Source organism: Erpetoichthys calabaricus, chromosome 14, assembly GCF_900747795.2.
Source record: "Erpetoichthys calabaricus chromosome 14, fErpCal1.3, whole genome shotgun sequence".
NCBI lineage: Eukaryota > Metazoa > Chordata > Cladistia > Polypteriformes > Polypteridae > Erpetoichthys > Erpetoichthys calabaricus.
In genome coordinates, this window is record NC_041407.2 from 79,279,063 (window position 1) to 79,294,175 (window position 15,113).

The following is a 15,113-nucleotide window of genomic DNA, read 5'->3' on the forward strand; positions in this document are numbered from 1 at the left end:
ATTAGCTGAAAGTGCACACTGGATAGTGTTAGTAAATAATAAAATTGTCAAAGCTAAAGTGTGTCGTCTTTTTAATAAGTGTGGCAGATGGCCGGGACCCATGCCCGGCCAGGGCCCCCCTCTAACACTGGGACCAGGGAAACAGCCATGGGATGCACACTACATCCCCTGGAACACATGGTGGCAGCCCTCCTGGGTTACATTGGGGCCACAGGCATGGGACATCAGGGCTCAGACCTGTTGGGCTCCGTGGCCACCATCCGGAGGAGCTGCAAGGCTTAATGAGCTCGTGTGTTGGAATGCAGCCACACCCGGAAGTGCAGCCTAATTAGGCCAATTACCACCTGCAGCACTTCCGTTAGGGCTATAAAGGGAACCTGCAGCCACTACTCAGGGCGCCAGAGTCGGGAGGAGGAGGAGGAGGAGGAGAAGAATGAAGCTGCTGCTGCTGCTGCTTGGGAGGAGTAGTGGAGGAAGAAGAAGAGTGTGGTTTGGGGTGATTTACTTTGTGTGTTGTTTTGGGACTGTGTTTATTTTTCACGTGCCTCCGGTGTGAGTCTGTGTCGGGTCGACGCCTATATAGTGCCTTTGCCACATAAGCAAAGGAATCCATCAATAAAATATGCTGTTATGAGCAAATATAATTTTAAAAAACTGCCCATTATTATAGTATAGATGTTGCTTACTAGAAATACTATAGCAGACAAGGAGCTGAGTGTTTGGTACCAGAAGGGTCTATTCGGACCAAAATGCCTACATTTCTTGTGTTCTTAAAGGAACCCAGAATGTTATTTTTCATATGTATGTTATTTACCCCAAGTAGTTAATAGGAATGGTTGACAAAAGCTCTTAATCTCAGTGATAACAAACATTCTGAAATAATAGCCGTCTACGCTGGCCAACAGCAAACAATATCAAAAACTTCCATGAAGAAATCTCATGTTACACGTGCTGCATAATCCACATGTCAAGTCATCCAGTCGTATGCTAACAACATCCCAAACACATGCATTTTTACTAAACTAGAAAGTGCTGTCGTGAATGAAAATGGGACATGCCCTGATGCAAAAGAGTATCTGAATTGTAGGCCCACCTCTCATCATTACATGGATATTCACATCGATGAGACACAACTGGAGTACGATTATTTGGGAGCAATCTGTGAATCTGAATGGGTGAACTAATCTTCTGCTTTCTGATGCATCCTGATAATGTTTCCACTCACTTTTCTTTAACTTCCAATCTGTAGTTGTATGCGTCTCTCAGTGCACACTTACTGTTGATATCACATTAGCCACAATGTCAGCCAATGAATAAGTTGTTACTGGGCTGGACTCCTGACCAATGAATGAGGCGTAGAGGCGGGTCTTCAATTCAAATGCTCAAGATAGCTCTGTTTTCATTCATGAGTGCGTTTTCCAAAACTAGTTTAAGAATATTTTAGCAAAAAGACGTGTTTGGGATATGGTGAGCATACAATTGGACAACCTGACATGTACATTATGTGACAGGATTAACATGAGATTTTTTTCATGGACTTTTTGATAATGTTTGCTATTTTCAAGCGTTGGTCACCACTGACTCTTATTACTGTATGTAAGAAGCATTATTATTATTATTGCTACATTTTTACATGAAAACATTTACATTTTTTTTGACCATCACTATTAACTATGGGAGGGTAAGGAACATGTAAAAATTATCATTTTTGGGAGGAGTATTCCTTTAAGTTCTATTAAGAAGATTCCTCTACAATAAGATTTTGAGAAACACCACTGAAAAAAACGACATAGTGCTTTAGTGTTATTGACTAATAAGGACTATGGACTTGGCAGACAAATATCCTGGCATTAGGACCAAAATTTAACACCAGAAATGTCAAATATTTATTTGCTGTTGTACTGCAGGAGTACTATTAGAAATACTTGATACTGATATATTTTTAGCAAACTACAAAGCTGTATACAGTATATGCAGCAGAAAAAAAATCTATGTTTTGTTTTTGAGCCTACTGACTAAACCAATGCTCAAGTTTATTTTAATGAAAATGTTAGTACAAAGCTCATGTCTAGTATGTTTATTAATGGCTTTTAATCTTATAAATTTGTCCAAATAAAGACTGAGCAAAACATAAGAAGCATGGCCTAGTAGCTAAGGCACTGGACTTTAAACTCCAAATTTGCGTCTGTAACCCAGCATGCCTGGCTGTGGGACCCTAACCCTAGTCACTTCCTAACATGTCATCCAACTGTAAAAATCAAATTACAGTTCTACCTGTATAGCACCTTGGAATTCTATTTATTTAACAAAAGAGCAATATAAAATAGAGATTTTTAGTTTGTTTCTTTGAGCTTCCAGCATACTAGATGCCTGTTACAATAACTAAGGTATAAAGCTTATTGCACATACCTTTCACATCAATTGTCATTCCCTCAAAGAGAAGGCTACATATTCGCCCATCGGCCTGGATCTTCCAAGACTGCCGGGGGATGCGGGACTCCGTCCACAACACCAATTTGGAGCCTTCCTCTGGATTTCCAACCACCTGCAGGCTCAGATCCGAGGCCAGCTGGAGTTAAGGAAAAGCAGTGCTTTAATGTCATGTCTGTGTTACATTTACAGCCTTTAGGTATTCAGTTTACTGTATGTAATACGTAGTCAGTTCAAAAAATCTGTATACTGTACACATTTACAAACATAATATAATAAAAATAAAGCACACTATTAAACAGAAGCACCATTTTGCATCATTCTGCTTTCCGGTCACAAGTACAGGAAGCAATTTTGACAGCTTAGGGCATGAAGCAATCCTGGATAAGGTGTCAGGCCATTACTGGTCAAACTTAACTTCTTACTGGATCTACTTAATCTAAATGTAGAGTAGTGTTCAACTGAAGCATACCCCAGCAGCATCAGGTGCAAGGCAGCAATAAGTTCTAGAGCACAAACACACACAGACTCACGTAGGGCCAGTTTAGAGTTACTAAATAACCTAAAACTAGACAAACTCCATTGTTATGGTACATTGGGCCAGGATTCGAACCCAGTCTCCTAGACCTATGTGGCCACAACACTGCTCACTGTGCCACCATCTTACCACTATACCTACGTGTTCACTTTACTACAATCTCTTTTTTTAAATTAGAGTGTTCAAACAGTAATAATATTATTTTGTCAAAGAGTGGCAGTGATGCAGTGGCCTGTACATTTAGCACTCTGCCTGCATACCACCTTTTGGTTTAGTTTCTGAACCTGAAATTGTTCATATTTACTGTAGGTGTGAAGTGCCAGAAACACAAATCATTTTAACCCTTAACTACTCACGCTGGTGTATTTGTACACCAATCTCAAACAATAAATTTGAACATGAACTTGGTAGTTAGGATGAACAAAATACTTTCAGATGGTTACCTTGTTTTTAAGCAAGCCTTCTTGATAATACCAAACATGTGACATCCCATCAATCTGCTCTGATACAACCACCCGGCAAGACTTCAGCTCTCCCTGATCGCCTTGAATGGTCATGTATTGTCCTCTGTGGCAATTTTTTAAATGGAAGAAGATTCGTTTCTGTAAGGCAAAAGCTGTCATCAGGGCTTACTTAGTGACTATGAGCAGCCTAAAGAATTACATAATGTAGGTGCGTCAACACCCAAATTTAAAAAAAAAAGATTGGTTCCGTTTCCTTAGTGGTTCTCATTATCTGACCTACTATAATAACTTTGCTCTCACCTGACGAATAGGATAGAGTGACCCAATTTTGGACATTTCACTGAATTTCAGCCAGTTCGTGATCTCGATAGACTCTTCAAGCAGAATCTGACTTCCCCTGTAATTGCTGTGTTCACAGGCCACCCATCTGAAAAAGATTCGAGAAAAAATGAGTGCAAATGACAAGACAACGCAGTTACTATAGGGAGCAGCAGCGTCACAGGATGATCAAACTAGAATGGAAAAATATGACACATCTTACCCTGTATGAGGAGGGAGCAGAACTATTCTTGCAGCATTTAAAACTATGAATAAGGACTTTAACAAAGACTATTTATGCCATTTCTATGCTACAACAGCTTGTTATAAGCAAAATGGAACTTGCCGGTTAATGCTTTTGTATTTAGACAAGAACAACCTGAACATTTTAGTAATTACTTCCATTAGAAAGTGTTAAAGACTCTATGGTACTATAAATCCAAAATTATTTTAGGAGTGTTGAGCAGCATGTTACTTGGTTAATAATAAGTGCATAATTACTGGTCTGAGTGCAAAGTTACACAAGCATTCTTTGCTATAACTGTCTTGCTTTTGACTTTAGAAATGAAAGTTAGTTTTATGAACTCTGAAAGGCGAATCTGGACATCTTTGGAGAATGGTAAACTAAGTTTTATGAGCACTAGAAAAAAATGCAAATAGTGACTTGGGGACAGGCAACATTTACAAGCCCCATAAATGAGACAGAACCACACACTTAAGTAGTGAAGTACACATGTAGAGTAGAAGAGTTAAAGACGTAGAACAGCAATGCGTGAACAGAGCCACCTGGAGGAGTGAATATCTAGCACTATCAGGCTGTGTGGTGGATCGCCATACTGTATCTTGATTTGCTTTCACTTTAGCATATAAGATTAAACAGTATTAATATTTTGAACATTACAGTATAACATTAAGCGGAATTAACAGCCTGCTTTTCTGGCTTGTACTCCTACTTACTCTGCTGGGGACTAGTGCATTAGTTAAGTCAGTGAGGAAGGAGGACACTCTGATCAAATTAATGCAGTAGCAGGATACAGAATAAAGTGTGGACTGTACAGAATTGATATTGTACTATATATGTATAGAATATCGTGTGGGATATAAAGAGATGCTAAAGCAGCATGATGAAGAATTAAGTACAGGCTATACAGAATTGATATTGTAGCATAATATAGACTCAAGTGCAGGCTGTATAGAATTTCATATAGATGCAGAATATAGTGAGAGATGTAGGAAGGAAGGAAGGAAGCCTTTATTGCCATTATACTAGTACAATGAAATTATAAAAGTTACAACTGCAAACGGTGCAAGGACATCAAACAAAGACAAATAAATATTATAAAAAGCACACGTTCTATAACAAAAAATACAGTACATAGATAAATAAGGGACAGGAAATTATTATTCACTAAAGTAATCATCATATGTAATGGAGGAAAAAAAAAGTAACTGTTCTAGGAGTTCCTAAAATTTAAAATTCTGATGGCCCAAAGATAGAAACTATCTGCTAATCTTTTTTGTTTTACTTTTAATGCTCTTGTACCACCTGCTGGAGGGCAGTAGTATGAACAGTGAGTGACCAGGATGGGAATGGTCTTTAATGATTTTTTTCTGGCTCTGCGGAGGCATCAGACACTGGAGATATCTTCCAGGGAGTGCAGAGGGCAGCCAATGATTTTTCTCTGCTGTGGATATTACCCTCTGCCGAGCTTTTTTGTCTGCTGCTGTACTGCCAGCCTACCATGTTGCAATACAGTATGATAAAACACTCTCATCGGTTGAGTGGTAGAAGTTCAATAGGAGCTTCTCCTTCATTTCCACTTTCTGGAGAAGTATCAGGAAATGCAGTTGCTGCTGGGACATTTTGACCAACGCCAGAGTGCATGCTGTCCAGGACAGTTCAAGAGAAATGTAAGTTCCTAGGAACTTAAAGAAGGTGACGCTCTTCTTCTAGTTCCCCATTGATGTATACAGGGGCTGGCTCCGCTCTGTGCCTCCTGAAGTCAATGACCATCTCTTTAGTTTTGCGAGTGTTAAATGAGAGATTGTTCCACACTGACAGCTTCTGCACCTCGGCTGACTCTTTGTTACTGGTTATGAGAACTACCACGGTGGAGTCATCAGCAAACTTGATGATAGTGTTGCTGGAGTAATAAAATGTACAGTCATAATTGTACAGGGCATAGAGAAGTGGGCTCAGCACACAGCCCTGAGGGGAGCCGGTGCTAAGTGTGAGGGAGGAGGAGCTGTGGGGGCCAAGTCTAATAGTTTGTGGGCGGCCAGTGAGGAACATCCAAGTACAGAAGGAGGGGGAAAGTTCAGGTTATACAGCTTATCGATTAGTATGCTGGAGATGATTGTATTAAATAAACACTATCTATAAATGACAAATAGCATCCTGAGTGTTCCAGATGGCTCTTCACTGTATGGAGGGATGTACTGATGGCATCTACCGTGCTTCTATTTGATCTATAAGCAAACAGGTGAGGGTCGAAGGAGGGAAGGAGGCTGGCTTTAATGTGTTGAGCTATAAGTCTTTCAAAACATTTCATGCCTGTTGACATTAATGCAATCACTCTGTGGTAATTAAGGTTATTGAGATATGTACTACATATATATATATACTATATATATATATATATATATATATATATATATATATATATATATATATATATATATATATATGTATACATATATACATACAGTATATATAGAATTAAGTGCAGGCTGTATAGAATTTATAGTGTAACATAATATAAAATAAAATATGTGTTGCATAGAGTTAATACAGTTGCATGATACAGAATTAAGTGTGGGCTGTATAGAACTGATACAGTATTATCTGTGAGGGATGGCCGGGGACCTTACCAGGCTGGGACACCTCTTTAATGGAAGGACCAGGGCAGAGAGTATTCATTATCTTCCCCAGAGTACTAGATGGCAGTCTCCATGGGTTGTAGTGGTGCCTCGAATTCCCACAGGGTTCCACAGGAGTTAAGAGTTCAGCACAGCCCTGTTGGGTTCCATGGGTGCCCCCAGGGCTGCAGAGCCCTACTTTAACGGGCTTCTGGGAGTGCTTTTGGACCTTGCTAACAAGCCACCTGGAATACTTTCAGGTGCAGCATAAAAGATGGCATCTGCCTTCATTCAGGGAGCCAGTGTTGGGAAGTGGAGGAGGAATAGGAGGAGGATGACGACAATGATGAAGCTGGCCGGAGGAAGGGTGGAGGCAGAAGACAAAGAAAGAGAGAGAGAAGAAGATTTGATTGTGCTTGCTGTACTATGCTTTGGTGCTGGTGGGAAACCAAAGGAAACGGTTTCCCACACCTCAGTAAAAGCCTGTGTTGTCCTGGACTTGTGCCTGATGTCTGTCTGTGTCGGGTTTGGGGAGATGGTGTGCCCCCTGGTGGGCACACATTATATACAATGAAGTGCAGGCTATATACCCCAAAGTGCTGTGAAAAGTCAGAGTAAATGAGTATTAGACATTACACTGTAGGTCTGCTTTAACAAGAAAGTGCACAAGTAAGAGGAGGTAGATATTTTGAGGAGAGGTGTCTCTAAATTATTTCTGCAACAAAACAACCAAAAAAATCAGTTAAAGGAAGATGGCGGGAGAAGAAGCAGTAAGAATGGAAACGACAAGCAGAGGTGCAGTTGCTCTTTAGCAATACTCAAAATTTACAAAAGCAGACTCAGTGTCAAACTATAACAAAGGAATGGGATTAATTTTATGACAATTCTGCAAAGCATTTTACTAGCATTTTTATTATTACAGAAGGTCAAGATATAAAAGAGTACCACTAACTGCAACTTGGTGTTTAATGGTAAAAAAATAAGCATAAGAAATAAGCGAGTGATTTGCAGGACTATGCTGGTAGTGAAATACATCAACACCCTTTCAGAGATTCTCTTCACATACACATTCAAGACACAGTTCCCCAAAGGTGGTCCTCATTAAAGACATCAGCACATCCACCACAGCAGACTGCCCACTTGGACTCACATTCCTCCCTTGACGCGCACAGACAGGACGTGGTTGTTGAAGCCCTCAGCCAGGAGGCTCTGAATTTCGGAGTTGAGCACAATTTCCTTCCCCTCAAAGCACTCCAGGCTATATATGGAGATTGACGACTCTGAGAACACCTGGGGAATGATGAAACAGAGAATTGAGCTCCCAAATGCCTCCTGGAGCTAAAGGCAAGATACATTTGCTAAATACAACCTGTTTTGATACTTTGTACAAAAAAAAAAAAATTCTCCTTTGGTAAAGGCATGTTTTATTCATCCCTAGAATCAAACAGCTTAAAGTGCCTGCGGTTTAAAGATTTAAAAGTAAAAACAGTAAAAAGCAAAATTCCTTCTAATGAAGTATGAGATTTTCAGAGTAGGCTACTGCTAACTATGGGGTTTTTTATTAAGTCATTCAGTTTTAATTCAATGTAGAGTGCGGATTGAAGCAGCCCTCCCTGGCAGCATTGGGAGCAAGGCAAAAATCAACCCTGTACAGAGTGGTGTACACAATATACACCCATGCACGTTTTCACAACTGAGAGTGGCCTAAAGATGTTAACCTGCATGCTTTTGGGATGTCGGAAGAAAATGGAGTATCCAAAGAAAACTCACTAAGACAAAGTGATTACATACAACCAGTGACAAGGCTGGAATTTGAACCCTGGATTCTGGAGCTCTAAAGTGTACATTTCAGTCCTAGTTCTAATATCACCTTCAAATTTAGGAATAATTCTTTAATTACTTTATTACCAAATGTATATTACTTTCAGTGTGATACTGCCAATTTTGGAACAATAAGTAACTACTTCATATCTCCAGGGCCTTTGACTCAGTTGGTCAAGTCACCTCTATGTGGAGGTTTTATATTCTCTTTGCAACTACGTAGTGGGTTCCCTGCAGGGATTTCTGGATCTTTCCACATCCATATTATGAGGCTGGATGGTGTCTCAAAAATGGCCCAATACTATTGTAGTTGTGTACATGTACTTGCACCCTGATGGAATGGGCATTCAGTCTATGGTTGCTTCATGCCTTGTTCTCATTTCCCTACAATAGGAAAAGTAGGCTCTAAAAGTAGAGAGATGGATGACTTAGACCTTCAAAATAGATGATGGCAATAAAATAGGCTAATATGTTACTGTCCTTAAAGTATACTCACAATGGGAATCATCTTGACTGATCGGATGATGACGTTAGGTGCACAGCCTATGGTGGTAAAGTTCGGATACTCTCCTTCTCCCAAAACATACAGATTTCCAGAGAATTCTCGACCTTCGTATACAACCCAGCTGAAATCACAAAAGCACAGAGAACTGTTCATTTGGCAATCTGCATTTTAACAATGGTCAGCCATCTTTAAATTCCTTTTAACCACACCTTTGTTTTATCATGAGTGGCAGCAGCACCTCCACTATTATCCTTACACCATGGTCACAAGACCTAACTTTAAGTCATTGTGTATGTCAGGTTTGTTGACCACAGTTGCTGATCTCGTCCCTGAACTATGTCAGTTGGTACAACTGAAAATCACTGGCCATTTCACGTTTAGTGACTGCATGATGACCTCCTAGCACCCCTTTTTCTGATAGCCAATACTGTGTTACATGACTGAACCCATACTGTATGAAAGATTAACAAGTATAGCGAGATCAGTGGCAATCTTGGCTCTTTTTTTGCTTTGTGCCCTCCACCACCATTATCGTCTATGGGGATAGAGCGAAAATTTTAGATTCATCAAAAATTTCAATCTTCAGTTTTCGATGGATCTTGACGTTTTAGGTTCCCGTGATACCGAAAACATTGATATCTCAATGATGGGTATGTGTCTGTCTGTGTGTTACAGTTTCTTGAGGACTGTCTAGAGCTAAAACGGCTGGATGGAAAAATACTAAACTCGAAACTTAAGCCTGTTATGAGATGACGATGTGCTGATTAGTTTTTGAGCCAAATCATGCAAGAGAAAAGAGGCACTCTAGAGAAACCTCAAATACCATAATAATGCAATTAATTATGAATTCTTCTCGCCAATTGCTATCATAATGACCTATTTTATGATCAGAAAGATCAGCATTAGAGTGGTAAATAGTTACTGAAATGTTATAGAATAGTTTGGGTAACTTGGTTCCTAGGATGCAAAGACTACTGACACTCCTGTCCAAATTTTTTTTCTTTTTTCCATTCTGTCGTGGTACGTGAAACACGAGACATCAGACAGACAAGCTTCTTATGTGTTTCTTAGGTCCAAAGCCCTCATATTCCATATTTCCCATTGCCGTATTAGTTTGACTGTACTTGTGAATGAGCATTCTTTAGTTGTCAGCTCTCATGCACACAGAACACGCCCCTACGGCTAAAGACAAAATCAAACAAGCAGGAATGAATTGAGGGGCATCTCACATTATATGACTGGCATCACAGCAGCATGCTGTAGACTGCCTTAGACTTGTTATGATTATGTAAATGAAACCTATGACAGACAATTGATGTAAAAGTCACATAATGTGACATGGCCTTTACCAATATTACTGTAAATTTAGCTGATGCCATTATTCAAGGCAACTTACAAAATCAGTATTTATGATTCGTTATGTATATTTTTTATTACAGGACAACAAGCTGGTGAGTGATTGCTCAAGGTCACATTGCCAGCCAGAGGTGAGGACTGAACCAGCAACCTTGAGATTTAACAGTCCAATGCCAACAGTTTCCTTCTTCCAGCGAAAGATGTCGGGGAAGGAAGGGCACACAGAGAGGAGCAGACTTTATGTAATTATGGAGGGTAATATACAGGAACACATCCTACAACTGGCCAATCGCCAGGATGCTTGGTTGCTTATTATCATTCCCTACTCCAGTGTTACTTTTCCTCTATGCAAATTTGAAAGTGTGACATGGAATAAGGACAGCTGGCTGATGTGTAGCTCTTTTTTGGTGCTGATGCCAATGTGTTACTAGAGGCCGTCTCTCTCATAACCTACACGTGCCTCTTTGACTTACCTGCCTCCCACAACTCTGAATGAGTAGGGATTGAACGATTCAGGGATACAGGCTCGATCCGAGTCATACATTAAGCAGTTCCCCTGGAAACTGGGCTCAGAAAAGAGATAAATCTAAAAATAAATACAAAGGAAACAAGCTAAGAAGGTATATCTAATAAAACAAATAGACAAAAAAGATTCCACTGCCTTGTTACCAAGTTTTATTTTTGGATGATTAATTAAACATAGTGACTGTACTTGAGTTTAACTGCTCAGCCATTTCTAGCACCATGAACAAAGACTAATTACAATTGGTGAAGTATTCCCAGTGATGGGGCCATTCTTTATAACACACTTCTGCACACTGCTGAATTGGCAAAAGAGAATATAACACTGCTGTTTTTCATTGATCCATCATTTCACTAAAAGCAATTTTTTACTGCTCATGCTTGAGAGAACTAAGAACTTCTACACTGGATGGGGGTACCAGTCCACTGTAAAGCAAAGCCACTCAGATTGAACGTATTCAGAGTCACGAATCAATTTAGGAGGTTACAGCTACAGGTAGAGGAGACTCCACATGAACAAAGTGGAGAAAATGCACCACAGAGGAAGGTGGCAAATAGAGAGGTCTGTAACTGCTGTGAAGCTTATGCTCCATTCTTACTGTTTTAAAAAGGTAAACTTTGTACATTCATCAAAAAAGTCAAAATGCAGGACGGATTTTTAATATTTATTATTTAATACTTATTTTGAGTTGGTCCAAACTCAAGAAGCAGGCTTCAGGCCCTGCTATGGAGTTTGTATATTTGCATGGTATCATGTACTCCAGTCTCGAGAGATGCAGGTTGGATTAACTGATAATTCCACATTGTCCCTGAGTGAGTCCTGTGAAGGTCAGTCACCCTTGTCCAGCATTGGTCATTACTTTATGCCCAGAGGTTCTAGGATAAGCTCCAGCCCATGTATGTTATGTCTCAAACAGGGTTCTATACCTGTCTCTGTTTAATTTGGTTGAATTTAATTATTTTGCTACTTTCTATTGATTGTAAATATTGTATTATTTTTATGTATGGTTAGTCTGTAAACACTTTTGTAAATTTTCTTTGTTTTTTTTTTATATCTTTAACCAAGGGGGTGTGGGCTCACTAAAGTACAAGCAGGCCATAAAATGGCCATTGCAACACTGACTTTGTTCATGTTTCATTGAAACTCCTTCAACACTGTCTTATGAAAACAGAAAGTTCTAATTACCCTCTGAACCAGGTGTTGGTGCTGTCAACTAATGCCTCTCTTCTACCTTCCTTCAGAGAGGATGATTAATGGACTGGCATCCAGTTATGTCACTTCCAGTGTCCGGCCTACTGAACCTGCCTCCTCCTATGGGTGTCCTACTTAAACCGCCATCTTAGGAGAACATGGATTGAACCTTCTGAAGAAGAGTTGATTTTTTGTTTCAATCTATTTTCCATCAGAATATACAGGGATAACTTTGTTGCCCCAAACCTTCATGATCTCTGTGTTTATTCTTAACAAAGTTTTGGTATTTGGATTGTGTACTGGTTTGATTTTGCTTGGATTTCCCTTTAAAGGTTTTGCTTTTGTGAAATCATTTTCTGCTTTTTTTCAGTTTGTTTTTTGAACATTTTTGTTAATAAAATTTTGAAAATATTAAGAATTATTGTTTTTGATATTTGAGATCAGGGGTTCAATGATACCCCTCATTGCCTTTCTGAGTTTTTTTAAATTTGAAAAGTCTTCCCTATTTGTGATATTTTTTCAGTCTGGCCTGTTTTCAGCATGTGCAGGTCATGAAGTCTTTGAGTTCAGGACCAAGCTAATATTGTTTCTATGCCTAGTTTTTGAAATCAAGCTTGAATTTAAGATTTCATCAGCCAGTAATCATAACCCTGTGGCTCTGAACTGGATCAAGCAGGTCTGAGAATGCTATGTTATGTTAAGGAGATGGACATTATGATACAGCAGAGTCATAATCCTGAGAATCTTGGTCTAGGCCTCAGCCTGGTGAACACTTCTATCTGTTCCAAGTAAGTTTTCTTTGGTTCCTTTTAACATTCTATCAATGTGCACATTAGAATAACTGGTACCACTACACTGGCCCAGGGTGGGTGTGTGCAGAAGTGTTTAGTAGGGTGGACTGGCATCCCATTTAGGTTTTTCGATCTGTTTTGCTAACTGGAAAGGCTCTACCTTGCAACAACCCTAAGAGTGTACTATCTGCTCCACAAATGAAAGTGAGGGAAATTATAGCTAGGTCACATCATGGTTCAGAAGATCAGAAGTAATAGACTTATTTTAGCCTGTTCATTATAAAAGGACAAATTAAAGGACATTGAGACAAGCTCAATGCAGACATCTGGGTTAGAGCCAAGTAGGGATAAATGCTGTAAATGTGATGGGAAAATCCCGACTGCCTTTATGCTCCAAAAGATAAGGCGCTATTCTATTCATACGGTCTTCTTGTTAAGAATATTAAATAGTCATCTTTTTATCCCATCACCCATCTTCCTCAACAACAGAGTAAAGGTGTGATTTGCAAATACAGCATTGTAGACTGAGGCTTATGTCAACATACTCTTAATCAGTTCATTTCATCATTCTGCATTAGGAAAGCACTAATTGATTTTACCTTATTTTTGAAGCTAGGGCTGTCTCCATTTGCCTGAAAAAAAGAAAAAAAAATGTCAAGTTTATTTTTTTAGTCATTCTAGAGACTTTAAACATTTAAAAGCAGCAGCCACCAGATTCAAGAAAAAGTACTGACAACAAAAGTGAAGCATTTATTAGTCACACAGTTTACTTTAATTTTAGCAGACACCTTTCATAGAGAGAGTTCTCAAAAAGGAATTTAAAGAGAAAAAAAATCTACAAGTAAATGTCTGGCATCAATAAAATACAATCAATACCGAAGTATTGCGACTAAGTAATCTGAAGCTTTGTACATTGTACTTTAGAGGGAAAGAAAAAAAATGTTTGCAGTGACAATTAGAAGGAAACCTCTAACAAAACTGTATGGATTTGAGCAATATGACAAAATAAATACCAAAATGTTTGAAAAGGTCGTAAGAAAAGAATAAAATCATCATATACTGTAGTGACTCAGCAAGCAAATACTTTATCACATCATAGTACACATAAAAACATTGTGTACGCTGATTTGTGTTTCTTTTTATTAAAATGAAGTTCTGGTGCCAGAGAGTTGTGATGTGTTGAATGCTAGTTGGACATACAAATACATATTTCACTCTGTACACGTGACAACACTATCACTACTTCTACCAAATAAACCAAATTTAAACAAGAAGGAAGTAGTTAAAAATCACAAGCGCCCAAGACAAAATTGTAGTAAAAAAATATAGATATAAATCAGCGCCACTCCCAATATGGAAATGTACAGAATTCCAAAGTGCGTGTAATGAAACTAATGACATAATATTTCAAAAGATAAAACCATATAGGTTGCCACCACACAAGTCCAAAGCAGGATCTGAATCCTGGCCAGAGAACTGTCTGTGTGGAGATTACATGTGGTCCCCAGGTAGGTTTGTTCAGGTTACTCAGTTTCCCTCGACATCTCAAAGATGTTTAAGCAAAGTTAATTGGAAAGTATAAACTATGTATGTGACTCCTGCACCTGACCATAGAGTTGTCCAAGGTTGCTTCCTACCTGGGGGAGAGTATTTTTTGGAACAACTCCAGCCCCAAGACCCTGATTTAGATTTAGCAGGACTGAACATGGTTGAAGTTTTACTGAGCATTTAATTATTTTAAGAGTAGCTATTGCAAAAATGGATGTTTTATCAGTTTGAAAGAACCAGACCCAGATAGAGTCAGAAAATGTAAACCACTAGGGCATTAGACTATGGTGGACAACTAAGCACTAAAACATTTTATTCAAAAACATTACTGGATTTTTAAAGGGCTGTAGTACTATGACATTCAAAGAGATTTCACTGAAAAAGTGACTTTAGTCTGCGACAATAGTTAGGATAAAATGTGTTGTATTAATTTGTAAAATGATTCTGACTGTAAATGGCTATTTAACCAAGATATTCTGTAACATTTGTACCTAGCACGTTATTAAAAAATGATGAGATGACAGCAATTAACATTCTGTTCTCGATGAGAATTTGTATACAAGACATCCTATTCAGTGAATCAGATATTTACCAAAGACTTTTAGGCTGTTTAATTATTTTGGGATCTTTAAGGCTAGGGATCTGAGTCGGCAATCGGAAGGTTAACAATTCTAATCCCACAAATGCCAGAAGTGATTCCACTCTGTTGGGCCCTTGTGCAAGGCCCTTAACCTGCAATTGCTCTGCCCTGGTTATGACATTAACCTGC

The 15,113-nt window shown here is 38.9% G+C and overlaps 1 protein-coding gene across 1 annotated transcript in view; it reads right to left on the bottom strand.

The window, feature by feature from the left end:
* crybg2 (crystallin beta-gamma domain containing 2) overlaps positions 1-15,113 on the bottom strand; it is a 154,413-nt gene that overhangs the window by 2,759 nt on the left and 136,541 nt on the right. The window contains exons 15-21 of the mRNA XM_028820004.2: positions 13,396-13,428; positions 10,765-10,877; positions 8,927-9,056; positions 7,760-7,899; positions 3,733-3,859; positions 3,412-3,570; positions 2,410-2,569 (exon numbers count right to left, since the gene is read on the bottom strand). Coding sequence (XP_028675837.2) covers positions 2,410-2,569; positions 3,412-3,570; positions 3,733-3,859; positions 7,760-7,899; positions 8,927-9,056; positions 10,765-10,877; positions 13,396-13,428 — 862 coding nt within the window. The remainder of the gene's footprint in view (positions 1-2,409; positions 2,570-3,411; positions 3,571-3,732; positions 3,860-7,759; positions 7,900-8,926; positions 9,057-10,764; positions 10,878-13,395; positions 13,429-15,113) is intronic.